This window comes from Diceros bicornis, chromosome 17 (assembly GCF_020826845.1).
Source record: "Diceros bicornis minor isolate mBicDic1 chromosome 17, mDicBic1.mat.cur, whole genome shotgun sequence".
Classification (NCBI taxonomy): Eukaryota; Metazoa; Chordata; class Mammalia; order Perissodactyla; family Rhinocerotidae; genus Diceros; species Diceros bicornis.
This window is the reverse complement of record NC_080756.1, coordinates 40,062,005-40,089,086: the sequence shown is the minus strand read 5'-3', so window position 1 is coordinate 40,089,086 and position 27,082 is coordinate 40,062,005. Positions and strand designations below refer to the sequence as shown.

Below are 27,082 nucleotides of genomic sequence, written 5' to 3'. Positions count from 1 at the left end.
TTTATAAATGCATTTCTGGAAAATAACGACATTGTATTTTGGTGTAAAAATCTGTCTTAAGTTCTTCTGGGTAAACTTTCTCTTCAAGTGCAAATGTCTGTGACACTTCCTTGTAGCTCTTTTCTTAGAAAAAGCACACTATAATTTTAGCTCCTCAACTCTTAAATTGATAATTACATAGATGTACATAAAAGGCCCATTTAATACAGTCAAATTGTTTCTAATAAGGCATAATTGAGTAAAAGTGTTTCAAACTTTGCATTATCCCTTGTTGGTACAATTAACAGCTATTAATGGCTAAAGTGTCTTAGTAACTGTGCTCAGTGTGATCCTAAAAGATGTGACGACAGAACTGATGAGAAATGAATATTCTTTGAATTGGGGACTAGAGGTGGGTGGGGAATGGGCTTGGTGGACAGGAATCTTTAAATAGAAAAAATCTTCAAATTACTTCTTTTACGTATACTTAAGTATGCAAAACACTCATTTGAGCATAATTTAAAGGCACCAAAATTATGTTGTCCTCACTTGGATGCCTGAACCACCCAATTTCTCTCTGAGAGGCAATCACTTTTTCCTCTGTCTTACAGACCTTCCAGATAAATTTTATTCAACAATATCATTTTTTAAAGTGTTGTTTTTGGTTACAGAGCAAATGTTTACTTTGAAAAATGGGAAATTGATTTTCAGCATTGAAAGATGTATTTGAAAACGTCTAAGCAAAAAAACTTACAGCATTGTTATATCCTAGTTCTGGAAGACATTTTGATCTGTAACTATGTAGGGGTAAGGGTATTTCGGGATCTCCTCTCTCACTATAACTGCCCATGCACCCTATAGACTAGGACCAGACATATTACATACTCTCTCATCATATTTACTCACTCAATGTTTACTTCTGAATATATGATACTACCTCAATTTTCTAAGGATGCCTCCCAAACTGTGTATTAAGCAACTATCTACAAATAGACCCATAAATGGCCAAATAAGAATAAATTTATGAACAACTTATCAACATTTAATTACTCCCATGTCGTAAACCACAAATAAAGCTTTTTAAAAATTCAAATGTGTCATGAAACTGGCGCTATTGAAATTAAATCCAAGGTAGATGCATACATAGCTCTAGTTACAATGCTACCTTCTTTGAATTCTTTTCAATTCTCACCTCCCTCATCATTCTATGAACATTATACTTAATAGTGCTCTGGGTACTCTAATCACAGCCACTCATTAATTTGGAACTTGAATATATCAACATTTACTGCATACAAAACAAACTTAGTCTTTTTTATTTGAGAAAAACATATCCCCACTAGATAACCCCCTAAGACGCTTAGGCCTTGTCTTCTACATGTTAAGTTTAAAATATCCATCTTCCTCAATGTAATCACACACAGGCATACGTGCTCAGGAATAATATGAAGTACATGTATTGTACTGCCTCCTTCTACAGCGGATTAAGATCTCTTGAAATCACTTCGCTTCCCTGAATCTGTGAGTATACTATCCACTCCTTCTTCTTTACATGGTTTTCAGAAAGAGCAAATAAACTTATACTGGAGAGCAATCTGAAAATTTAAACTAGATTACATGAACTGCATTACAATTATAAAGTATTCATATAATCACAGATAGAATCGAGTTCCACAACGGAAAGGCTTGAGGAATTGTCTGCTCCCACCTCCTCAAGTAAATTAGAAAGCTGAGCCCCAGCAAAGGTAAAATGACACGCTGTAGGTCACAGAGCTAGTTAGTGGCAAGGGCTTGTCCTCCGACCTACTTCATTGCTGGCTCCTCAGCCTTCACTTAATGCTACTATATTGGAGTGGCGGCTGACTTGGCCCAGGGCCTCTGCTCTTCTCATCTACCTATACTCCCTAGGCGACTGTATCCACTCCTGTAGCTTAAACACCTCTCTAGCCCCATCTCATGGCACTCTCCCCATGGCTCACAACACTGAGACATCACTTCGTGTCTTTCCCACCTTAGAGTCTTGAAAAAGTTGTTCCTGTGCCCAGGGTGGAATGAAGAGAGGGCTCGGCCCAGACACCACTTTTCCTCAGAAGCTCCCCGCTCCCCCACTGCCTGTCTCTGAGTCACCCAGTCATAGCACTAGCCCATCTCCAGGTTCTAAGTCCATGACAGAACTGTTCAACCCACCATTTCCAGACCCCGCTGAGGCCCAATATAGTGAAGGTGCTCAATAAACAGATGTTTTATTGACATAAATAAAGAGAACTACATTTTTATTTTCTCCATCTTCCTACTGTTTGTATATTTTTCCAAAAAATAATAATAATTGCAATGGACAGGAAAACACAGTCCTACATTGGAAAACCTCTGGCAGGGCAGCTCCCTGAAGGACAGACAGATATGGAAGGATCTCCCCACTCTGCTGCAGGCTCCATCAGTGAGATAAGGAGAGTTTCAAGGAGCCCAACTCTGCTTTTCTGAGAGTCGATGTGGCCCTCCCCCAAGTACGTGGGTTCCCCTGGAACAGTCAGAGTCTTTACTCTCCCCTACTCCACTTAGATCAGAGCTCAGAGGTGGTTTAGTGTTTTCTTAGCTACCTTTTGCCACTTCTAGACCATTATCTATTTATCCTTAAAGATGAACACAAAAACCAAATCCTCCCTCCTCTTTTGCTCAGCTTTCTGCCCTCTGCGTTCCTTAGAACTCAGCCCCAGAGGGGCTGGCCCCGGAGCCTTCTGGCACCTGGTTCATAGTCAGTCTCACTTCAGTGAGACTTTGAGTCCCATCTGAAAAACCCTCCACAGTCTAGCCTCAAAACTCCTACACTTCTTCAGTAACGAATGTCTTCTTTTTTCTAGAACACGTCTGATCATCCCTGGAGAAGCTAAGCTCCGAAACTGTCAACTCCAGTGGGCCATTCTTTGTCTTATTATTCCATCTCCCCCCCCATCTTTCCCATCCCTCTACCCCTCCAGGGCTCTGAATGTTCCTGTCATGTGGCCCCATTTGGTCCTTTCCTTTCTCCTTCACGCTTCTCAGGGCTCACATCCTATCCAGCCCAGACTTCAAGGCGTGTCACTTCACACTCTCTCTAGCCAGGACCCTCAGTGTTGTTACTCCTTGTCTTTCTTCTCTCTCACCCAGATAATCCCAAACCTATATCAATCAAACTTGCTGTCTTTTCTTCTGGTCAAAATCACCCAACAGTGCAGGTTGGCGCCACTACAGTTCGATGGTCTCTACCCTTGGCTGAATGTGTCTTAGCAATTCCTTTACATGTCCCCGCAGAAGCCTCCTGTTTTCTGCTGTAACTGATGTATGCATCACCACTCTGCTCAGTTCCCTCACCAAGCTTCCTTCTTGCTTGAGATTTATTCCCCCTCCTTCCTTTCAGTTTTCCTAGTTATGCACAGATCAGATCTCTCTTCAAATCCCACTTGCTACTCACAAATGCTTTTGTGAGAAATGAAGAAAAGGGTGTAGAATGAATAAATGAAAATGTTTATTCATAGAGTTAATCTTAAGAAAAATTTTTCAAGTTTTAACCACCCGATTGTATAATCTAAAATAAAATCTGAGTGTCTCCACTTTTCCCTGCTGCCTTTATTCGCAATAGACTGTCTCCCCATGATCTCTGAGCCTTTCTCAGCTTTGTTCTTTCTTGGGGCATGTTTCCTTGCTCTCCTGGCCCTCTCCTAAACTCACTGGTATATGACCTTGAAGGGAAGCTAAAGAACAGCTACAACTGATTAATCACAAGTGACTAGTTCTGAAAGGCCCCAGGGCTTGTTGGAGGGGTGGGGAAAAGGAGAGAAGGCAGAGGCCACGCTGTGGGTGCTCTCTCTTACCGCATGACAAAATTTGCTTCATCTATTTGACGGCCACAGCCACTCTTCTTCAGAATCCCACCATTTCCCACCACCGCGCATTTCTTCAAGGGCAGCTGGAATGGGGTTGCCTAGCAACAGAAAACAAGGTGGGTTTTCACTGCAGAGAACACACAACCGCTCACAAAATCATTGTTTACAGCAGACCCTTAGAGGAATTTGATTGAAGACTGGGCAGGGCGAAAAGAGCACATAGAAAGAAAGATGACTAGCAGTTTGCAAGGAACAAACTAGCCTTTCCTTTGAAATTAAAAAAAAAAAATTGTTTTAAGCTCCCTGACGTGTATTTAAATATAATAACATTTTTTACTGTTATCAAACTGGTCACACACATAGTAGAGGATGTCTGCTAGGAAAAATAGAAAAATCCAACCTAAACATAGGATTATTTTTAAAGGTATTAAGCTGGGAACAAACTCAAATGAATTCTATTCCCCTATTTGAATGCAATTTCAAAATTCATTCATACAATCAGCCATTCACTCAACAAATGTTGTTGAAAGTTTCCTATACTAACTATCGGGGATAAATACAAAGATACAGAAGTCACAGGCCTCAGGATTCACATTTTGGGACATGAGGAGTGTGTGAACATATAGACTTATGTAACAGACTCTAATGTAATGCTGAAATTGCTGTAGAAGAAGGATGCTCCAAATGCTGTGGAGAATCCCATAGAAGAACAAGAACTGCCAAGCCAACTCAGAGGAAGCTTTCTCACTCGAGATGAATCTTAAAGAATGAGTAGGATTCTGCCAGGCAGAGAAAGCAGCATAAACAAAGGCACAAAAGTATGCTGAGAGCAAATGCTGTGTTTATGAGCAAATGAACACTCTGGGTGGGTCTGCTTAGAACTTAGGAGGCACACGGGGCAAGGGACTTGTGCTGAACCAGAGAGCATGTGACTTTCCTTCTGCAAACATTGAATTGGGCTGCAAAGAAAATGTTCAATGTACCTGAGTGTTCCCTGAAGTGCTATTTATAGTACCAGGGAATATCAAAACCCAGCAATAGCCCCCGAAAGTGAAATGCGTCATTCGGTCTCTTTCAGCTGAGTCAGCAAGAACCACGAGGCACAGAATTTCCTGCTTGCTGAAGCAAAGCACAGTGGTTGGAGTTCTTTTAGGGAAGACCTTACACAGACATAACTGATGCATAAAATAACTATATGGATATTAAATAGGCCAACCTGGATGAATGTGAAGCAAATAATATGGATTATACCAAAAGAATAAATGGAACAAACACATGAATATATACTCTAAGGGTTTTTCATGGGTCTAAAATAATGAAACCAGAAAAAAAAAATTCCAGGAGTCTGTGTGGCCTTTGGTAGCTGAGGTAGGCACTTAATGCAGCACAAGCAGAGAACTGCACTTGATTTCTAGTACGTAAAAGGAACAGCCAGAGCTATGAAAATTCGTTGATAAAGATACAGTACTTGAGATGTGAAGTCTAAGCATTTGGCAGCAGAGAGTTAAGAATTCCCTGCATGACAACAGAGACCAGTCCAGAGAACTCCAGAGCAGATACAGCGGAGGGACAGGCCACGGACAGCACTCTAACATGTCCAGGGGGATCCACGATGATACGTGGCATTTTTCTCAGTCGGTCCTGAGAGGAGGGTTTGAAATCAACACTAGAAACACATTAGCTAGATCTATAACTTGTCAGAAGTAGATTTAAGTATTTACGCTCAAGTCAGCTATTCATTTATTCCACAAGTATTTACTAAGCGCTACGATGTTCCAGGCACTGTCCTGGGTGACAGGGACAAAAGTAATAATCCCGGTTTCCCTGGAGCTTACATTCTAGTGGGGAAACAAATAAAGATAAATGAGTAAAATGAATAGTATGTCAGATGATGACATGGGTTGTGGAAAGGAACAAATCGTCAGCATGAGAGGATCAGGAAACAGTTTTGAAGAGGAATTGCAATTTAAATAGGATGATCAGGAAAGAACTCAAAGGAGACATCTAAGCAAATCCCTGAAGGAGATGAGGTAGTGAGCCTTACAGATATCGGTGGGAACCACTGGTGCAGACCTAGAGGAGGGACCATTCCTGGGGTGTGAAAGGAAGAGCAAAGAGCCCATTCTGTCTGGAGAGTAAGCAAGGGGCAGAGAAGTAGGAGAGCAGATCACAGAGTTAACTGGTGGGGAGGTTGGAGAACAAAATCTGTAGGGCCTTGTAGGGTATGGTAAAGACTCTGAGTTTTATTCTAAGATGAGAATCAAGTCAACAGAGGGTGAGCAATGGAGTGACATTATGTCATATTTTGGAACAATCACTCTGCTCCTGTGTAAATAGGCTGTAAGATGTCATGGGCAAAAAGAAACAGACCAGTTAGGAGTCTCCTGTAACAACAGACTAGAGATTTTGGTGGCTTGGACTAGGATGACAGCAGTGGGATGGTGAGAAGTAAGCAGATTCTGGAGATGTTCTGGAGGAAGAGCTGACCAGATTTGCTGATGCTATGGAAATAGGTAAGAGAAAAAGAGAGGAATCAAGAATGATGCCAAGGTTTTTGGCTCAAACAACTGTGAAGATGGATTTGCCATCTACTGGGATATAGAAGATTACAGGAAGAGCAGGTTTTGGGGGAATGATTAGGAGCTCAATTTTAAATATATCAAGTGTGACATATTTAAGAAGCCTGTTAGACATTTAAGTGGCAATGTCTGGTAAACAACTGGATCTACGAGAATAGTCAGGGAAGTGGTCTTTCCTGGAGATGGAAAGTTGGGAGTGATCAGTATAGAGTTAGTATTTAAAGTTAGGTGACTAGATGGTGAATGAGTGTAGACAATAAACAGAAGAGGTTTAAGACCTGAATCCTGGGGCATTCCTCAGGAGACTGAGAAGTCAGTAAAGGAGACTAAGAAGGAGTGGCCAATAGAACAAGAGAAAAAACAGGAAAGTATGGTGTCCTGGAAACCAAGTAAAAAAGTGTCTCAAGAAGGAAGGGGGGAAATATTGCATCAAATGCTATTGATAGGTTAAGTAAGAAAACAGCTGAAGATTGCCACTGGATTTAGCAACACGGAGGTGACTGGTAACCTTAACAAGGACAGATTTTGTTCAGGAGTGAAGACAGAAGCCTGAGTTGAGCTCAGTGAGTTATACACACACATTTGCATATCTGTTTGTATACAGTTTATTTGAAAAGTGTGGGTTCACTCATCCTCAACTAATATTTAGTTTGCTTTGTGAAAGCCAGCTTAAACCCCCCTCGTTGATAGAGAAGTTCTTGAACCAGATTGACTAGCAATCCCAGGTTTCCAGGGCAAGAATCTGGGTCCAGAACAAGCAGATCTGGGAAGCGGTGGCAGCAGCAACAGCATAAACCTGGGTACAAACACTACCTCAACATCCAGATTGCAGGACTGTGGGGCAAGCTGTCAGCCCCCTCGGTGTTCCACTTCCTGGCTCTAAAGAGGATAATATTGCACAGCATTATACTGAGATTATATGGGATGATGTGTATCAAGCATCTTGCTGAGCCATGGGCATGGTGCTCCACTCATCTTCCTGCCCTTCTTTCATCCCTCTCCTCCTTCTAGCAAAGTTCACTGACTTGTTCAAGCCACAAAATAGCTAGATTCCATCGGTTTGGGGGAACATGGTAAAATAATGATGTATCTAACTCTAAACAACTGGAATAATTTTATTAGCAAAAAACTTAACTATTATGTCCATGTACTATAAAAATTTTTTTAAAGCCCTCAAACAACAGTCCCGCTGGAAAAGAGCCATTTCGGACTTTTTTTCCTGGTAATGTTTGCTTGCTGCTTTTTCGTTTTGTCACCTGCTAGACCTCACACCAGCAATTTCATTTCATTTCAACGTTTCCTGAGTGCCTGAGTGCGCTCTCCTGGGCACTGGTAAGACGTCAGTGAACAGTAACAGCTCACCAAAGCTTTACAGACAGGAAATACTTAATTGAGAAAATATCGTGGACTATTTTTTTGACAAATTAAGATAATAATATCATTATTCTATCTTAGACACAGAATAGCTCAACTTTGCAACGGTCGATGCTCACCAGAATGATGTATGAACAAGATGTTCTCCTTTTTGGGTACCACATGGAAAGAACTTTTGATCATCCATTTTCATATGAAAATGATGATTTTGGCAAGGAGTATCTTTACTAAGGCATTATATTCTTTCTTTTCAAATGTATCTCCTTGCATCCATGCCAGAAAACATCTACTGGATCTGAAGATACAGTCCACAATAACACTCCTCCTGCTAACCTTGAAAAATACTACTCTAAATGAAAGGATAGATTAGGCAGATTGACTACAGTAACGAGCTCAAAATATTGCTTGACCACGAATTCATTTTATAGATCTTTGTCCAAACTTTCACCTGTCTCTGTCTCATCTGTTAACAGCCACCTTATTAATGACTATATTCCATTAACTATCAAGATTCAGATTCTGGTTTGCCAGGCTTCTCAATCTCTCTGTGGAAGTCAGGCATGATCATAACTATCCCATCTATCTCCCAGCATGATTAGGAGAATTAAAATAAGGTGAGGTTTTGAATGTCATCAGGAAACTCCGAAGTCCTATAAATATATGATACTAGTACAGTATTATATACTAAAAAAAATTAAATTCTCTAGGGAAAAATTATCATTATATTGCTAGACCATCATAATATGTAGTTTATTTTTGTGTGAGACACTTTCAATTTCAAAGATTTATATAGATTCTGAACAAAATATTTTGATCATTGACCCTTAGAGGGTATATCTACTACTTCTACCAATCAATGAATTTACAATGTATAGTTTCGTGTGAATCATTGCAGGTATCATATCTTTTTTGCTCAACACTCTATATTCAGACTAAGGAAGGATCAGATGATCAACAACTTTTTCCATAAGTTAGTTATTTAATCAGCAGATTTTTGTTCAGCATCTAATCTACTTGCAGCAACACCTGATCTAAACTGGCATTTCCTTAATGTCATAATGGATACCTAATTTAATCTCCAAACCTGAAGAACAAACGTGAGCCCCACCACTCTCTAAATATGAGCCGATTAATAAAGTCATTCAGAATCTTGCTTCTGAGACACCCCTTCTCTTTCTCATCATCCACGGCCCATGCAGCCTGTGCCTCTTCTTAAATAGCCCTGATGCCTCTTTTCATTCAACAACTATTTGTTGAGCACCTGTCATGGACCAGGAGCTGTCAGGGATGCTGAGAATGTGCTGGTGAACCAAATAGACATGTACCCTGGCCATAGAGCTTACACTCTAACAGGAAAAACAGAATTTAACAAATATGATAGGAAAAGTACAGAGTGCTCTAAGGTTAGGGAAAAGCTCTCTGAGGAAGTGACACTGAGACTTGAGATCTGAAGTTTTTAGGCATAAGAAAAGTAGTTGAGATTTCCAGTCTATTAGATAATCTTAGAAAGATTGAAAAAAAATGACAAATATTAGGGTCTTTGATATTTTAGGGTATGAATGAGTGTGAAAAGACTTGTAACAGGCTATCAGAGTTTTTCAGAAACAAACTACAACTACCAACTGCGAAAATATTCCTTGCTGACAATATGACTTCTGGAAGAATGCTATTAAAGTCTGAAGAATTTAAATGTTGTTTTTTGTGCCTTATGTAAATAGCTCCAGAGCATCCCAGAACGGTTTTTATGATTAAGCAAATGAAGCATCATTTCCAAAGCCAGATACCTCACTTCTACCTCCCCTTCACATGCGATCCACACAAGACAACAAAGCACTAAGAGCCAGTGGCCTCAACCACCAGCACGAGGAGACCTCCTGTCTCCTCACCTTCCATTCCATAGACACAGCTAGATGTCCTGGATGATAATTACACTATCTCTATGAGCAACCGAATTAACCACCATCAATCACTAACTGTTTTAGAGTTTGAGCTTGCCTTAGGAGGAGTGGAGGAGGTAGAAGGTGCATGGAGAAAAAGAAAAATGTAAAACACCTAGTAGATGGAGAACTGGATTAAACAATACTCTGATAACTATTTTCACAAGAATACATGGCATTTGAGTAAGAGCCCCTCTGATTACAAACGAAGTTATAATAGTCTTCAAGCGAGGCTATCTTTGGGGCAAATCTACAATGTAAAAAATTAGCATCATGCATTGATGTAAAATCAGAATCGAAAATAAAGAAATGTTCTATAGAACCACTATAGGGCAGGGGCAGAGATTAGGGGGCAGGCTGTAATGTCCCTACATCCAAGTTTTAAAAAATAACTAACTTTAGGGGGCTGGGCCGGTGGCATAGCAGTTAAGTTCGCGCACTCCGCTTCAGTGGCCTGGGATTCACGGGTTCAGATCCGAGGCTTGGACCTACACACCGTTCATCAAACCATGCTGTGGTGGCGTCCCATATACAAAATAAAGGATGATGGGCATGGATGTTAGCTCAGGGCCAATCTTCCTCAGCAAAAAAACCCCAAAAAACAAAAAACGAACAAACAAACAAAACAAAACACTAATCTTAAATCCAGGCTTCTTGGGAACACCAGGAAGCCAAAAAGTTTGGAATGTCAGAAGCAATCCACTAGAATTCTACCCACAATGGAGCTCTGCTGGAAACAATCTAAGCCCTGAACAGATGGGAGGAGGCTCTGAGGCATAGAGCTTTATGAGAATTGAATAATATGTTGAATCAGATTAAGCAGACTAGTGGCCAACCGAATATCTTTAATTTCAAGAACTTATCTAAGCAACGAAGTTGTATTTTTAAGTTCTCTCTTGCTTTTGAAGATGGCAACAAAAGACTCCACTGTTTTAAATTTAATACCCAATATATCAGATTATTATTATATCTCTCACTGTACTTCACTGCTTCAATGTGAGTCTCTCGGATGCACCGAGTAATTTGTGCACCTGCCTTGCTCTAGATTCTTCTTCCTCTAGCTTCCCTCTCTCTCTCCCTGTTCCTGTTTTAACGGTAACTTACAGTCTTTGCCTTATTGCTTTTATTCTTTGGGGGAAGGGGAGAAATACCATAAATATTTCTGAATAAACATTGTTTCATAACTAAAAAAAAAGAAGTGAGGCTGTCAAGCTAAATTTTATTATGTTATTACACATGTAACTTTATGCTGATACTCAGCTAAAGCAGTTGGCACTTTTATTTTCACCCTTCACAATTCAAAGGAAAATTGTTTGTTTTGTCCTACTATTCCCTCCAAACTCTTCTTTTTGATAGGAGGAGGGAGTGAGTCTTTTTCGTCATGCAGTTGTGTTTTAAAGTTAGAAAAATTACTAAGCCATTCAGCATTTAGACCACCACCAAGCACCCCTATTAAGAAGAGGAATCGATGTCAATGTTAGATATGGGTCTCAAGTCTTAACAGGAAAGCAGAGATTTTGATTTGCAACCCTTCAGTGGCCTGAAAGGCTGTCACTGTATGCCAGCTGCTATTAGTCACGATGTCCAAATATATGCCTGCTCTTATTGATGAAAATCTCAAGTTTTTGTCCCTAAGAACATGAACTCACATATCTAATTACAGTTGGACCCATTCATTTCTATATACCCTCACCCACATATCCACATGGACTCCCCCACATAATGATGCTCCACCCACACACATAATTTAATTTCTCACCCATATGTTAATTATATCCTCAACCTAGGCATCTAAATACACCCCCTGCCTCACATCTAATTACAGCCCCCCTCTTATGAATGTAATTACACCACTCAGCCACCCATCTAATTATGCCCTCCTTGACATATTTAATTGCACTGCCCTGCTCAAGGACCTAATTACATTCTAACCAGTGCATCAATTAAGCCCCCAACCCTCCGACAATATTCTTTGGATGCACATCTCTTTATCTCTGTACTCTATTATTTCAACTAAGGATTGGAAACATCCCACGAGCGAGTCCCTAGCAAGCACGGTCCCCCGCTAAATGGGCAAAATAATGTCAAGATGCAGCTGAATCAAAAGCAGCCTTGGTCCTTTCCAGTAAATAAAGGAATATGTATTTGCTTTTATAGCCATTTAACCAGTCCTTTGGAAGTGCAAATTAAAATTTCAGCTGTTTTCTTACTTTACACATGTAAGCATTTTTATGATGAAAATATCTAGTAATTAGTTAATTTATTTCAGAGACAAATGCTTCTCATTACAGATATTTAATTATTGAATTCTTAAAAAAAACATTACCCAAAACTTTGCCTGGGGATATATATTTATAAGTACTAATTATAGAATATTTGCATGTCTCTATCATTCAAGGAAGTTTGTTATTCAATTACATGAAAATGAATTTCCAGAAAGCTGCTGCTAAGATTTGTATTCCCCATTCCACTAATAAAATTATGATTTTAAAAGGATACATTCAGTGTTAATATTCTTTCTACACAGGACGCATCTCTGGAAATTGAATAATGTGAATATTTATATATTGGCTACTATTTCCCTATTAAAATCTTTGACTCAGTCCATTATAAAAATCACACCTAAGCATTCCAAGGACTCTTATATATTTTTCACATATAATCTGTTATTCTGGATATAACCTCCAGAGGCCAAACATAACATCAGTTCATGTGACCATCCAGCAGATTTATTAAACATTTCATAATCAATTGCCGGTTAACTGAAATTTGTTACTGACGTTATTTCCCACTCACGAATGCCAAAGCAGTAAGGAAGGCTATGCCGACACTTTAAGCCTGAAGTTGGCCACATTTCAAAAGTTCTCAAAACTGGTATTTTTTTTTTTTTCATGGCAGAAAGGAAAGGAAATATGGCATGCACAATATTTCAAAGGTAGTGGCCGGTGATTCTTAGCAGTGGAACAGAAAACGGCGGCAGCAGCAGCAACTAAGCTTCACGCCATTGCTCGACTTTCATTCTCAACGCCCGAGGCAGAAATACCACCAAAAAATTCTTTTTCTGCAAATACAGACAGTGTGTCTTCCTGCTGATGAGCACTGCCCTAGAGCCTGCCAGCATCCGAGTCCTGACTTAATGTTTCCTCTATGATCACTGGCAAGTAATTTAACCTTAGTCTTCTCATTTGTAATAAGGATACCCACTATGTATGCTTGCTGTGAGGATTAATTGAGTTCTGTCTGGCACAAGGTAAGTAATCAGTAACCGGTATTTTTGTTTTTATTTTTTTAAATTTTTTGTGAGGAAGATTAGCCCTGAGCTAACATCCGTTGCCAATCCTCTTCTTTGCTGAGGAAGACTGGCCCTGGGCTAACATCTGTGCCCATCTTCCTCCACTTTATATGGGATGCCGCCACAGCATGGCTTGACAAGCAGTGCATCGATGCACGCCCGGGATCGGAACCCGTGAACCCTGGGCCGCCGAAGCAGAGAGTGTGAACTTACCTGCTACGCCCCCAGGCCGGCCCCCTGTTATTTTTACTTTTAATGGACCAATACTTTCTTAGCAATACAGCCTAGAAATTTTGGAGTCATTTCTGCTCATCTCTTGCTATCACCCTAACACCTACCTCTGTAGAGGCTCTTCTATTCTTCTCTTTCCACCTTCACTGTAAATATTTTTTAAAAATGGCTTACTACTCTTAGTCAGCTTCTAGTTCTTGTCTATCATTCATCTTCCACTCTTATGTACTAACTATTCTTCTAAACAAAGGTGATAGTAACACAGGTGTTTGCATATGTCCAAACGCATCAAATTGTGCACATTAAATATATGCAGTTCTCTGTATATCAATTATCCCTCAATAATCTTTAAACAAAGGCTAGTGCAAATCACTCCCCTACAAAAAAAAATGCACAAAATGTACCATGTTTGTCCCTTGTCTCAACAAAAGCATTTGAGACCTTCATTGAGGCATTCAGGACCCACCAATACCCCCACCTCCCTGTTCATTCTTTTCGCCCACCACATGTTCCAGGCTCACACAAAACATTCCCTCCACACCATTTTATGTACCTGAGTTTCCTCCAACACGGCCTGAATTTCTTGTCTCTCTCCTTTTGTTGAGGCTGCTACAATGCCTCCTCCCCTTCCTCCTCCTACTTTTCCCACTCTATCATCTACCTACCAAATTATTTTTCACCCTTAAGATCCGTGAAGTGTCTGCAAGATTTGTGTCCAATAAGATTCCCTACAAGTTCAAGGAATGTTCAAAAACTGAAGCAGATCAGAAGCACATTAAAATTCATTTATTCTCAGTGAGTCATGAGAATTATGTATTAAAGCTGTGCACAGTGGCTCACAAATATATGTGGAATTGAATCAAATCGTTTCTTCAATGCTTCAGAGACTCAAACTTATCATTGCTGATGTTATTTTGTGTGTTTTGCAATAGAAGTCTTCTGTTGTTTTTGAAACAAGATCATATAGAGGAAAAAACCATTAAAAAACAAAAAAAGAAAAAATAGGAGATGCTGTTTGAGGTAGAGATGGGTACCCTTCCCTGATCTCTTGGTCTCTTGCTTATTTCTGAAAGTGACACTTAGACACTCCCAAGGAATTTGATGGTGCAGAAAACCACTAATCAAATTCTATTTTTTTCAGAAATGAAGAACTATAAACCATGCAAATTTCAGTGAAGGACGTTTGGCAAGAATTTATTGAGCGCCAACCAACCACATACAAGTCACTATATGAAGTGTTGGGGGGAAAACCCTGGCCCCCAGCTCAATGTTTGTTCCATTAAAACATGGTGTGAATTAAGACATCTATTTTGTTTTCAACTAAAATAGTGTGCAATTACTCAGTAACGCAGCAGATTGCTAAACGGTTAATCCAATTTAACTGATTAAGCACCTGAACTAGCAGGACCAGGATCAACTGCCTGCTTAACTATTAAATTAAAAAAAAAAAAAAAACCTAGTATTGTCCCATATATAACTATTCCATTAAAAAATGAAGAAATCAAGCAGAGAATATTTTCTTTGAGAATAACTGGCTCCTGCTGCTTTTTTCCCCCAACTTTATAAAAAGTATCTGTCATCCTTTCTTGTGAGAAAAAGGCAAAGAAGTTGTTTCCAGAGCATCCCTTTCTTCTCAGCATTGCTCCCTGATTATCTCCCAGGACTCCCTCATACAAGCCTCCAATCAGCTCAATCTTATAGCCTCTAAATTCCCCACTCACACTCATACCTCTGCTTATTTCATCCTACCTACTAGAGCCATCTTAGTATGACCCACGGATATCAGAATCACCTGGAACGCATATTACAGATGCATATTCTTGGTCCCACTTCAACCCTCCTGAAACATAATCTCTGGGTAGAGTTTGGAAAGCTGAATTTCCCCTACACAACTCATATGCACCATAAAGTTTGTGACCCACCAGATCCTACCCACTCTCAAATACAACCTAAGGTCTTCTTTCTCCAGAACTTTCCTTGACCAATCTCGTCTTCTGGGCTTGGTATCCACAATCCTGCCCACTGCCACAAAAAAACCTACAGCACTGATTGTCATTGCCTCTAACCAGACACTCTAGACACTTAGCATTTGGTACAATTTGCTAGCCACCGTTTTGTGTATATACCCATCCTCCACAAATGGAGAAAAAGCCACTCAAGAGTATAAACCACGTCTTATAACCCTTCATGTCCTCAGAGCCTACCACAGTAGGTACATAGATGTTTTCATTGATTGATTGATTGATTGATTTACCCGGAAATGCCAGGGATCTAAGCAAATGAAGCAACTCTCTTAACTTTTTCAGACCACTGGTATAAAGGTTAAGGAAATTGCTAAACTATAAAGTGCTGAGCTAAAAGCATCCAGCACATGAGTTGCAAAATCAAATGCCTACAGAATCCAGACAGGTAGCATAAAGGAGTGGAAGGAAGACAATAGGGAGTGCTAGGGACTGTGGTAACAGAGGACATGGATGACCAACCCCCAAAAATCAGGAACTGCTCATACCTATTGATGGCAGTGCAACCCAATGCTGCCAGATATTCTGATTTTTTTTTCCAAGTGTTACTAAAAATCCAGATTTTTATGTGAGATCTCCTAGTTTTTAAGTGTTGGCAATACAGTTCAAATGATTTTTTGTAAACAGTACAGGCCAAACGAAATAACTCTGAGAGCCAGATTTGGTTTGCTAGTAGCTTGTTTGCATATTCCACTCTAGAACCCAAGCAGGGCCCTTGAGAACTTACATTTATTCAAAAAGTAGGAGGTTAGAGATGAGTGCAAATGTTAAATTATTCAGAAAGATGTAGGACAATACATGTTTTGGAGAACTTTTAAACAGAGATTGGGAAACACTCTCTTCTCTTTGCCAGGCCCAAATGAAATAATAGGTCCTTCATAAGGCAGTTTGTGAAACATTCAGGACTCTAAGAGACAAAGGGCAGCCAAAGGGTATTTGAAAAGTCTCCCTAATTTCTATTCAAAATAACATTAAGGAATATTCAGATATTACCCACAGTGATTTCTCAGCACTCTGTTGCTAAGCCCTCTCATTCTAAACAGCTGTTTGCTTTCTAACCAGAATGAGCTCATCTCATCCATACAGTTGCAACGTGCATGTTCACATAACAAGATATTACAGACATCTTTCCATCATTATTTTAATGCCAGCATACTATTTGACTGGATAGGTGGTTCATAATTTAACCAATTCCTTACCGTGAATATTTCAGGTTGTTCCCAACTTTTCACTATAATAAACAACACTGCGATAAACATCTTGGGATGCAGCAAATCCAGAAAGGTGGGTAGGTAAGGAGGAATCAGCCCATTCTACTTTCTCCTTTGATGTGGACAATCAAGTTTGCTTAATTTTATGTAAAGCACTGTGCAAGAGCCTCTTCAAGCCCTCCCTTCAACAAGAGTGCCATCCCTGACCCATTTCACACAGTATTCCTCCTGTTGTCACTGACCTGATACATACAACCTTGAGAACTTGTCCAATTACTTCCTTAAGATAAATCCTTAGATGTGAAATTACTGGGTCAGATAGTAAGCACATATTTAAGGTTTTTGATACACATTGCTAAATTACCAGAAAAATCGTTCTGAGTATACTGGCACTCAACCTCCTCATCTAGCTACCTTGAAACAACTTGGGTCATATCAATAAAAGATAGCAACTGAGGAAGTATTCATCTATTTCCGTAAGAAAAACACAATGGAATCTCCTTACATACTATTACAGCTGTCTCAAACATACCAGAGGGAGACTTCCTTGTGTTATAATCTTTCTATGGTGCATGACTTAATCTGAGAGGAAAGGCAGTGCAGCTTAAATGGTTAAATTCACAGAGTTTGGCTTCAACAGGCATGAGTTCAAATCCCGACTTAGAATCACATCTTGGAACAAGTTTCTAGCTGGGAAATCCTAGGCAAGCCACTTAACATCTCTTAGTCTCAGTTTCTACATGCAAGATGGAGACGTAACACCGGCCTTATATGTTGGGATTATCAGACAATGCATGCAAAACATTTAGCAGAAAGCCTAGCATATAGTAAGTTCTCAGCAAAATACAGCTCTAGAGATATCCACAAAACCTAATCAAATCACAAAAATGTACTTAACCCACTTTTTAGTAGATTTTTTCTAACATATTTGATTTTCATTAATATCTCTTAGACATTTTACCTAAAATGTTACATTTTTGTAACTGAATCAATTTAAATAAACATCTACTATTTCTAATTTAAAATGGAAACACTGAATGAAAACAATGTGTTCAATATAATTTTTCTTCTAATAGAAATATTTCAATTAAGAAACTTGTGGGAGTTGCACTTTATAGTCATTGCTTTATTTATATATGTGCTTGTCACAGTCAAAATCAGTAAACTGAAACATCTTTGAAACGTCATTAAAATGTCTTTTTTCCTATTTATTTTGCCATATTCACTTACATCCACTCTTCATGGCCACCTCGTCTCTCTTGCAAGCCTTTCATGTGCTGAAAGGTAGTTCCATGTCTGCACTTCCCATAGACACACATAGTTCCTTTTTCTTTTTCGCACTTACCAATAGGATTCTCAAGTAAATGAAGCTTTTGTTGTTTTGCCAGCAGTGGCTTGGAGGGACCATTTGGCTCACGTATCCTTTAACTGACTCAGTGAGAAAAAATGTGCATTGACAGGGTGATTTTTGAGGCTACAATTATTTCCTTTCAAGTCTAATAAACTACATAATGCCAAGCCTAAAAGAAGCACTGGCAATAGAAAGTTCGGGGTTGGTCAAGTTAATCCTCAGCACCTCTCAAGCATATCTTAATGGAAGGAGACTTTGCTGACAGATAGAACAGTAACATATATATCCTCCATATTTATATACGTAACATAATATATCTAAATTACTCATAAATCATATTCTAATTGCCCAGGTCATGGAAATGACCCCCAAATCATGGAGAATATAACGGTTAAGCATACAAATGATAGAGTCAGAGGATTCTGCCACTTACTAACCATGTGACCTTGAGATGGCTACTGAACCTCTCAGCCTCAGCTTTCTCATCTACAAAATGGAAGGAAACATAAGAAACTACCTCCCTAGAGGTATTCAGAGAAATAAATAAGATGATAATTATAAAAATTGCCAAGCCTGGCACTTGGAAATCACTCAGTAAATATTAGCTATTAATATCCTTAAAGTATGAAACCTCCAATCACCACATCGCTCCAATCTCTTCTCTGTTTTCTGTAACTTTTCCAGTGTCCTCTTCCTCACACCTGCCTCTCTAGACCCCATATGCTCCACACCTCTCCACTGTTCTGCTTACAGCTTCTCTCAACCATCTGCAAACACGAAAGGAGATTTCTATACCAAGATTCCCATGGTGTAATATAACCTAAAACACGAAATTTATGTTTCCTTCAGGCAGTCTCTTTTAAAAGACATGACATAATCTATGACATTTTATTTTCACTATTTTTATTAATATGATAATAGTTTGCCTTTCTCCCCCAAGGTTTCCTAGCCCTCACTTCATCCACCTCAGATCCTGTAAATCCTTACCACTAACCATTTACTTCCCTAAACACAAGCTTTCATTTTCTAAACCCTTCCTTGCCTCTATATGTTCATTATGGAAAAGGTCAGCAATGAAATTATAAAATGCCTTAAGAATTTAATGAATGTAATTTACTTTTAATTTTTGACCTGTTACAATCTTTCTTCTGAAGATTGCAGAGCATTTTGCTACTTCTGTTACAAAGCCATTTCCATGAAATGTGATTATGATCTGAAAAAGAAGTTTTAGAGGATTACTTAATTAATGTCCTTTACTAATTTCCAGAAAAGTCACTAAGTTTTCAAGTCAAAGGATAATTGTTCTAACTGCCCACAATACACACTAGTCTAGTATCCACAATCTGCCTGAAACCTTTTTCCTGGTTAGAGTTCCAAGGGGTTAAAAAATTTTTACTGTCTCTGGCAAGAGGTTGTTTGGGAGCTATATCGACTGGCTTGTTTCCTAAACATATTGGCTCCAAAGCGCTACAAAGACTAAAAAATGTTTTCCTCCAGCAGCTGAGCCAAAATAACTTAAAAACAAGCAGGAAAGCGGTATGTTAATTTAAAAGATGGTGGTATTATAATAGCCATGATTTCAAAATACAAATCCCACACATTCACTTTGTGGGAAAATTGGTGCAGCAATATCTCATGGTTAGAAGACTGAAGAAGACAGAGGGCACCAAGGCTTGGCTCAACACAGGGGCCTAGAGCCTGGGGATGCTAGCTCATGGCAGGGAGCAGACCCATGAGTCACCCCCTCTTTTGGCTTCATTGATGCTTCTGCCATTTGGTTCTGGTTAGGCAAAGGGCAGAGACTAGTCGAGTTAACATCAGTGATTTTAAATCTTCAGAAAGAGCAGTAATTTCTCTCTTGTAAGATTGATTTCATTGCAACACCTGAGACCCTATATTGATAAATAACCACACAAGGGCAAAGCACTGCTGCAGTAACAAAAGGGGCTCATTGCAACCCTGTTTGACCATTTCCACAGTCTTCTCTTGAAGGCTGCAGTCTGAGACAGTCATTAGGAGTTTTCCCAGCGGACTCCTACCAATGTCGGTATCTTCCCTCCACTCTCATAATGAACTCCAAGTCTCCTTATATTTATACCAAAACATAGGCTGTGGGGTCTACCAAGATTACAGTTGGTGATTTTATATAGCAAAACCAAGCAGCTCTCCTCATTCATTATTCCACTAAAATTTACTGCATCTCTATTATGTCCCAGGCATGATGCTAATAATAACTGAGATAACTAGAGCTCCCTAACCCCCAAATTACACATTGTCCCTGGGGAGCTCCCCAGCTGGTAAGAGAGAGAACCTTGAATTAAATATTTAAACAATTGAATATGAAGTTGCAAATGAGAGGACCTGGTGCCATGAGGAAGGCATGGAGGAAATGATGCTCAAACGGGCTCTAAGAGATTAACATAAATGAACTCGGTAAGAAGAAAAAAGCGTCTTCCAGGAAAAGGAACAGTGTGTTGAAAAGCTCTACAGAAAGAGAGAGCATAGTGTTTATCAGGAGCTGGAAGTAGGTCAGTAAGGCCAAGTGTAAATGGTGAGAGGGAACACTGTGGAAATTGATGCTGGAGCCGCAGGCAGGGACCAGACCAGGCAGAGCCTTGTGGGCCTTAAGGGGTTTATCTTATCCTGAAATCAATGGGAAGCTAATCCGTGGTTTTAAGCAAAGTGGTGGCATAATCTGATTTACATTTTCAAACAATAACTCAAGCTGCAATGTGGAAATGGCCTGAAGAGGAGGCCAGATTAGATGCAAGAAGGCCAATAAGAAACTATTGCAGAATTCTTGGCAAGAGGTCATTGTCATCTGGAAAAGGACGGTAGAGGCAAAAGCGGAAAATAACAGATAGGAGAGAGAGAAAGAAATGATCTTCATAAACATCAAAATGTCCTTCAGCAATTTCTTAAGAATAATGTGTGTTTTAAAAGTGAATAAGGATAGCATAACAAACAAAAACACAGTAACCACCACGTGTCCAGCACCCATATTGTGACCCAGCTTTAAAATTGTATGATCTTGTCATCGCAAGACTGGGACGAAATTCTGAGCGCTAAAAGGGTGATTGTCAACACGCCATCCCACACTCCACACACTGTTGTTAACATCCAGACCCTTTCCTTCTTTCGATGCTGTTGCCTGCAAGGGACTGATCCTGGGTCATTTTAGCACCTTCTTCCAAAAGAATTAGGCTGCTGTCATGTGGTCACAAAGGCTTTGGAAGAATAGCCATCCATTCTATTGTTTTCAGCACGTTTTCATTTTCCACCTGCTATGCTTTGTGCCAGACCCCGTCTAGGTGCTGCCCTCAAGGGGCTCAGAGCCTTGTGAGCAGAAAGCATGTGAATAAATCACTGTTATTCAATAGCACAGCAACAGAGATACATACAAATGTGGGGGGAAGCAGAACAGATTTTAAATCAACATGGTAAAGCAGCAGAGATTTGGGAGAGGGAATTGGGAAGGTTTTACAGACACGAAAATGCTTTAGCTGTTAGCTGGATCTGGAAAGGTAAACAAGAATTCATCAGACAAGGGAAGGAAGAACATTCTGGAGAGGGGAACAGCATGTGCAAATGTGAAGAGGAAAAGAAAAAGCACAACTTGTTTTGGGAAATGCAAGTCACTTGGTAATACAGAGTATAAAGTAATGAGGCGCAGGGGAAAGAAGGTGGATGGCAATTAATAAGCTTATATTATCTTTTATTCTCCAAGAGTTCAGATCTTGAAGGCCTGTGTGCCACCCAACGAAGTTTCAACTTTATCCTACAGGTGGTAATTAGGAAGGATTAACTTGTTCAAGACTGAGTCCTTGCAGTCCAGAAAGGAAATGGCCTCCAGTAAAGTTCCATGGAACCAGCAATGGCCTGGTGCTGAAGGCCCTCAATCCTGGCCGATAGCAAGGCTGGGATCTCAACACTCCCATCATCCCCAGGAAGAGGCTAGCTCTTGCCCAACCACAAATTGATAGAGAAATCCTTTTCTGGCAATCTAAGTCATTCACATGCATCTGCAAGGCTTGTCCTCTAGCTGCCAAGCATGGCTACAGGGGCCTTTCCATTCCCACAAACACTGAGCTGATAAACAAGGCCAAAGCCAAGATTCTGTCATATCTTAGTACTATTACAGCACAGTCTTTGAATCACACCAGGGGAGGGGTTAGTACATCCCTAACTAGACAATTAAAAAGCCCAGTCCAGTTTCGGGGTCCTTTCCCTTTCCTGGAGTCTAGAATGCCTAGAATTTCATCATGTCTAATCACAAAAAGGCAACAGAGTATCTGCTAGCTGCTACTTGTCCTTCTCCATGAGTTTCTCCAGTGAACACTGCCCAGCAGGCTCGGTGAGGGTGCTGTTTAGCCACTTGCTCTTGTCCGCATGGCAGGCAGCGAGGAGTGACTTAGGAGAAGTTACATAAACAGATTTACATTTTATAATGACAATGCTGGCAGCAGGATGGAGGATGTTGCAGGGAGGCAAGTGAAACTTTTTACAAAGTTTTTGAATTAGTCCATATAACAGATGATAAACCTTGAACTAACACAGTGGCAGAGAGGTAGTCAAAGAGGAGACGGATTCAAGAGATGTTTACAAAATAAAACTGGATTTGAAGAGTGGTTAGTATGGAGGATGGATTCAAACACAAGACCAGGTGGGCAGCTCAAGTGATTGAGTGGGTTATCATATCACTACCTGTGATGGGGAATAGAGAAAAGAAGTAGGATGGGAAGACAGGGAGATTAATTTTGGACATGTGAATGGTAAGGAACCCACGGGACACTGAAGATAGTACCCACTGGGAGAAGAGACTGGGTCTGTTTTTACTCGTCACTATTTCCCCAGGAACCAGCATGATCCCTTGCACCCCGTAGTAGTTGCTCAATAAATACCTGATGAACGAATGGGTAAACACTTATTTTATATAAAATCATCAAAATTTTAGGAAAGCATAGTTTTGCTGGCAGCAGGGCCTATTCATTTAGGTGACACGTCCAACAAATGTGAAGGGGAATTTCTGGTGCATCAAAGGCTTATTTTAATTTTTTTTTTTAATTTTTTTTTTAATTTATTTTTTCCCCCAAAGCCCCAGTAGATAGTTGTATGTCATAGCTGCACGTCCTTCTAGTTGCTGTATGTGGGACGCGGCCTCAGCATGGCTGGAGAAGCGGTGCGACGGTGCGCGCCCGGAATCCGAACCCGGGCCGCCAGCAGCGGAGCGCGCACACTTAACCGTTAAGCCACGGGGCCGGCCCCAAAGGCTTATTTTAAATTAATTTCAATGCTGATTTTATCTTGTAGATTCTCAATTTGTACTAAATTTTGTGGATCATATAGAAGTACTATATTTTTCCTGCATCCATAAATATCATTGGCCTTTGAGTTTGAAGAAGTCCTCCAACAATCCCCATCTCAGGCATCTGGAAGCACCTACAAATTCAGTTCTTAATAACCTGTGTGTTACAGTCAAAGTCTATAACAGACTATAACAAGAAAAAACAATTAGGAAATTTATGTATTATGCTCCAGAATTAACAATACTTTGTGAATACGGCATGATCCGAATAGTAGATTAGACCCAAAATGTATATAAAATCAGAGTAGACTGAACCCTAGGAAGAAAAAAATCTAAGCAAAATAACCAGATTATGTATATTTTATAAGGAGCTGTTGGCCAGTGCTTTATTAATAGCAGACCACCTCAGGTAAGGAGATCATTGAAGGAATTTAATTTGCAATTGCCTTTTTTTCTTTTTTTCCTTAGCAAAGAGTTAAAACTCGGAGCCTGGGTAGAAGAGAAAAATAAAATTAAGCATGAAAAATCCTATGTATAATAGTTCTCAGAGCATAAAACATTGTTTGTCTTCAAAAAGCACTTCTGTCTCTATTACACTCAACAGATCTTGACCTATACTCCACCAATCCTAAATTTCTCCAATACACTTAGCATTTCACCCAGTTTTCTGACAAGTTGATAATATATTGTGTCTTGATTAACAATTTGCCCAGATTCTCTCGTTCACTCAGCTTCTGTTCCCTCTGTACTGTCAGCCTCCACAGAGCTAGACATAAGAGAGCGTAAGAACCTAACGTTTTTGTCTAAAGCCTTCTGCTATATCAGGCCTGATTCTCAGCCTCTATATACCTCCTGAACCCACATCTGGGGCCACTGCAGATTCAGCCTGAGCCCTGGGAAATGTGGGTCAATCCTGGCTTTGAGATAATGATTTGGGGAGTGGTCACCCAAAGCTGTGGGAATCACCCTCAAGTTATATTGCGTTCTTCTGATCCTAGCTTTGAGGTGTGGCTCCAGTAACCTGGCTTCTGCCTTATTTTCAAAACGTTGCCCTTCCAGATTCCTGGTGCCCAGCTCATACTCAGTTCCAGAACTGTGCTTCAGTTTTTTTCTCAAAAAAAATTTCTAATTCTGACCCCAATGCTGGGTAGCCCCCCCACCCCCCCTTATTTCTTGAGTCTCTGCCTTGATAAAATGATGAGTTCCCAAGTCTCTAGAAGGGTAGGACCCTGCCTTCTTCTGGCCAGTACCTCTTGAAAGCTGCCAGTTGCCAAAACCCCCAGCCTTGTGGCTGGGAACTTCAAGTCAACTGCTGTTTAGTCTGGATCTCTGGGTATAGCTCCATCCTCCTACATCCCCCATCTCTGAGTTCTGCACACTATTGGCACATCATGTTATCTTCTGGTTACTGCCAACGGTTACCTGTGGTGAGAATCTAAATAACCCTTTTTGGCTACCGGCTGGACTTTCTTTTAGCCTCCACAGCTAACTTCACTTCCCTGTTCCTTCCCCACTGTACCCCTTCCCCAGCCTGTTGGGCAAGTCTAGCCAGAAGTTCTGACCCTACAGATAACAGGCTATGACTAGTCAGGCCATGAGGGATGACAAGAAAATTGTGCTATCTCCCATGTGATCTAAAGATTACAGGCTAAACAGCAGAATTGATTTGAACAGATACAAACATTAAGAAAAAGTTCTCTGTACCCATTTGTATCTTTTTATTTCAAATTAATTAATTATGACCAAATTAATTAAGCCGAGAAAATTCAGTGTTGATATAATACCTCTCTATAAGTTAATCAAATGTATCTCTATGCATTTAAGAGATCTCTAATAAAGAAGTGCAAATGAGCATATTAGTAGCAGAAATGAAACAGAGGCCTCCTTGCATGCAAACAAATGCTCAAAACTAAATCAAAATAGGATGGAAATTCCTTTCTGCAGCTGGACCTTGGCCAATAAGAAGGACCCAGATGAAAAAAAACCAACTGATGAAAAAAAAAGAGATATACCACCTTTTACTACAGGAAAACACCCTGTCATGTCACCAAACTTAACAAGAAAATGTTATGTGGAACATTAACAACTCCTGAAAAAACTTACCACATTAGACCTATTGGATGAAATTTGACTAAGTGGAAATTGGTGCCATGCATCCTTTTCAATTGTTCCCAAGAAGCTGCAAGTCTGAGTCATAATCAGTCTTTGCACTAAATTTTACACACAGTCAAATATTTTAGAAAGGTCTACACCATGGCAAGACAGACCATTCCTTATACTTAATTTTCACTTTGTTCTCAACCATAAACAACCTGTGAATTTTCATTAGAGAGAGGTTTTAATTTGTAATTATTTCTAAGTTTGAAAGACAAGGCATCTTATAGTTTACTTTCAGCCACTCTGTGGGGCAAGTCCATTGCACTCTCACTTCTGTTTCTTTCCCTTCCTACGAAAATAATAGATACTTGGAAGTCTTGTGATGATCCACTCTCCTCATCATCTCAGTTACAGAGCAATTTGAGGAACAGCAGATATGAATCCATTGTTCAGATACACAATCTTAATTCCCTAGAGATTAATTTACCTCGCATTGCACTTTCCGTTTATCATTATTATTATCCAACTATAATGACACAAATATACAATTGGCAGAGTCTGTAGCATTCTCCATTATTACTTTATATTTCCCTAAAGCCCAGACTCAACAGATTTATCTCTTCTCACCACTCACTGGCCTGGAAAATTGATTTGACCCATTTTCCAGTGGTGTTTTTTTTTTTTTTCCCAGAAAAAAATCCAGAACCTGGATTTCTCTATTACAGATGCAATATTGTGATTTAGAAGAAACGTATATATTTGGTCATTCAGATGACAAAAATATCTTTGTCATGTATACTTGGTCTTAATCCAGAGTTCTTGGCTCACAGCTCCCAAAATCCTTGGAATTTCCTGAGCAATAAGGGCAATGGGAGCATCTTTTGTCATAACATTTGGTCTCTTGACCTAAGTCCCTGAAAACGCTGCAGAGCCATAAAAGTGAAATGGGTGTCTTGTTACTCATAACAAGCCCTTTCCACCACAACTGGGTTTATGGTAATGAAGGTGACTTCTGGAAAGCACTTAAGGATGGGGGCTGGTTGCCAGGGGAACCAAGCATGGATAGAAGGTTGGAACTTTCAGTCTCACTCTCTTGACCTCTGGGGAAGGGACAGGAGCTAGAGGTTGAATCAAACACCAATGGCCAATGAGTTAATCAACCATGCCTATATAACGAAGCCTCCATAAAAACTCAAAAGGACGGGGTTTGGAAAGTTTCCAGGCTGGGGAACCAGAATCCTTCCACATGCTGCCACGCAAGACCCCAAACTCCACAAGAACAGAAGCACCCTTGTTTGGGACCTCACCCTATGTATCTCTTCATCTGGCTGTTGATTCGTGTCCTTTAATATCCTTTGTAATCATCAGTATCTAGTGAACAAACTAGTTTCCTGAGTTCTGTGAGCCATTCTAGCAAATTAATCGAACCCAAGGAAGGGGTCGTGGAACCTCTGATTTATAGCCAGTCAGTCAGAAGTATAGGTAACAACCTAGACTTGCTATTGGTATCCTGAGTTGGAAGGGTTCATTGGAACCTCCGATTTGTAGCCGGTCAGTCAGAAGCACAAGTAACAACCTTGGCTGAGGATTGGCGTCTGAAGTGGAGGGCAGTCTTGTGGGACTGAGACCTTTAACTATGGAATCTGATGCTATCTCTGGATAGATAGTGTCAGAATTGAGTTGAATTGTAAGACCTGCAGCTGGCGCTCAAGAACTGCTTGGTGGTGTGGGGAAACTTACACACACACACACACACACACACACACACACACAATGGAATTGGGTCCAAGAACCCATTTAACAGAAATCAAAATAAGGGAACTGGTCTTATTTCTCCTTTCAATG

The 27,082-nt window shown here is 40.0% G+C and overlaps 1 protein-coding gene across 1 annotated transcript in view; it reads right to left on the bottom strand.

Annotated features, from left to right (window-relative positions):
* Window positions 1-27,082, bottom strand: part of ST8SIA1 (ST8 alpha-N-acetyl-neuraminide alpha-2,8-sialyltransferase 1) — a 153,820-nt gene that overhangs the window by 67,270 nt on the left and 59,468 nt on the right. The window contains exon 3 of the mRNA XM_058558662.1: window positions 3,828-3,937. Coding sequence (XP_058414645.1) covers window positions 3,828-3,937 — 110 coding nt within the window. The remainder of the gene's footprint in view (window positions 1-3,827; window positions 3,938-27,082) is intronic.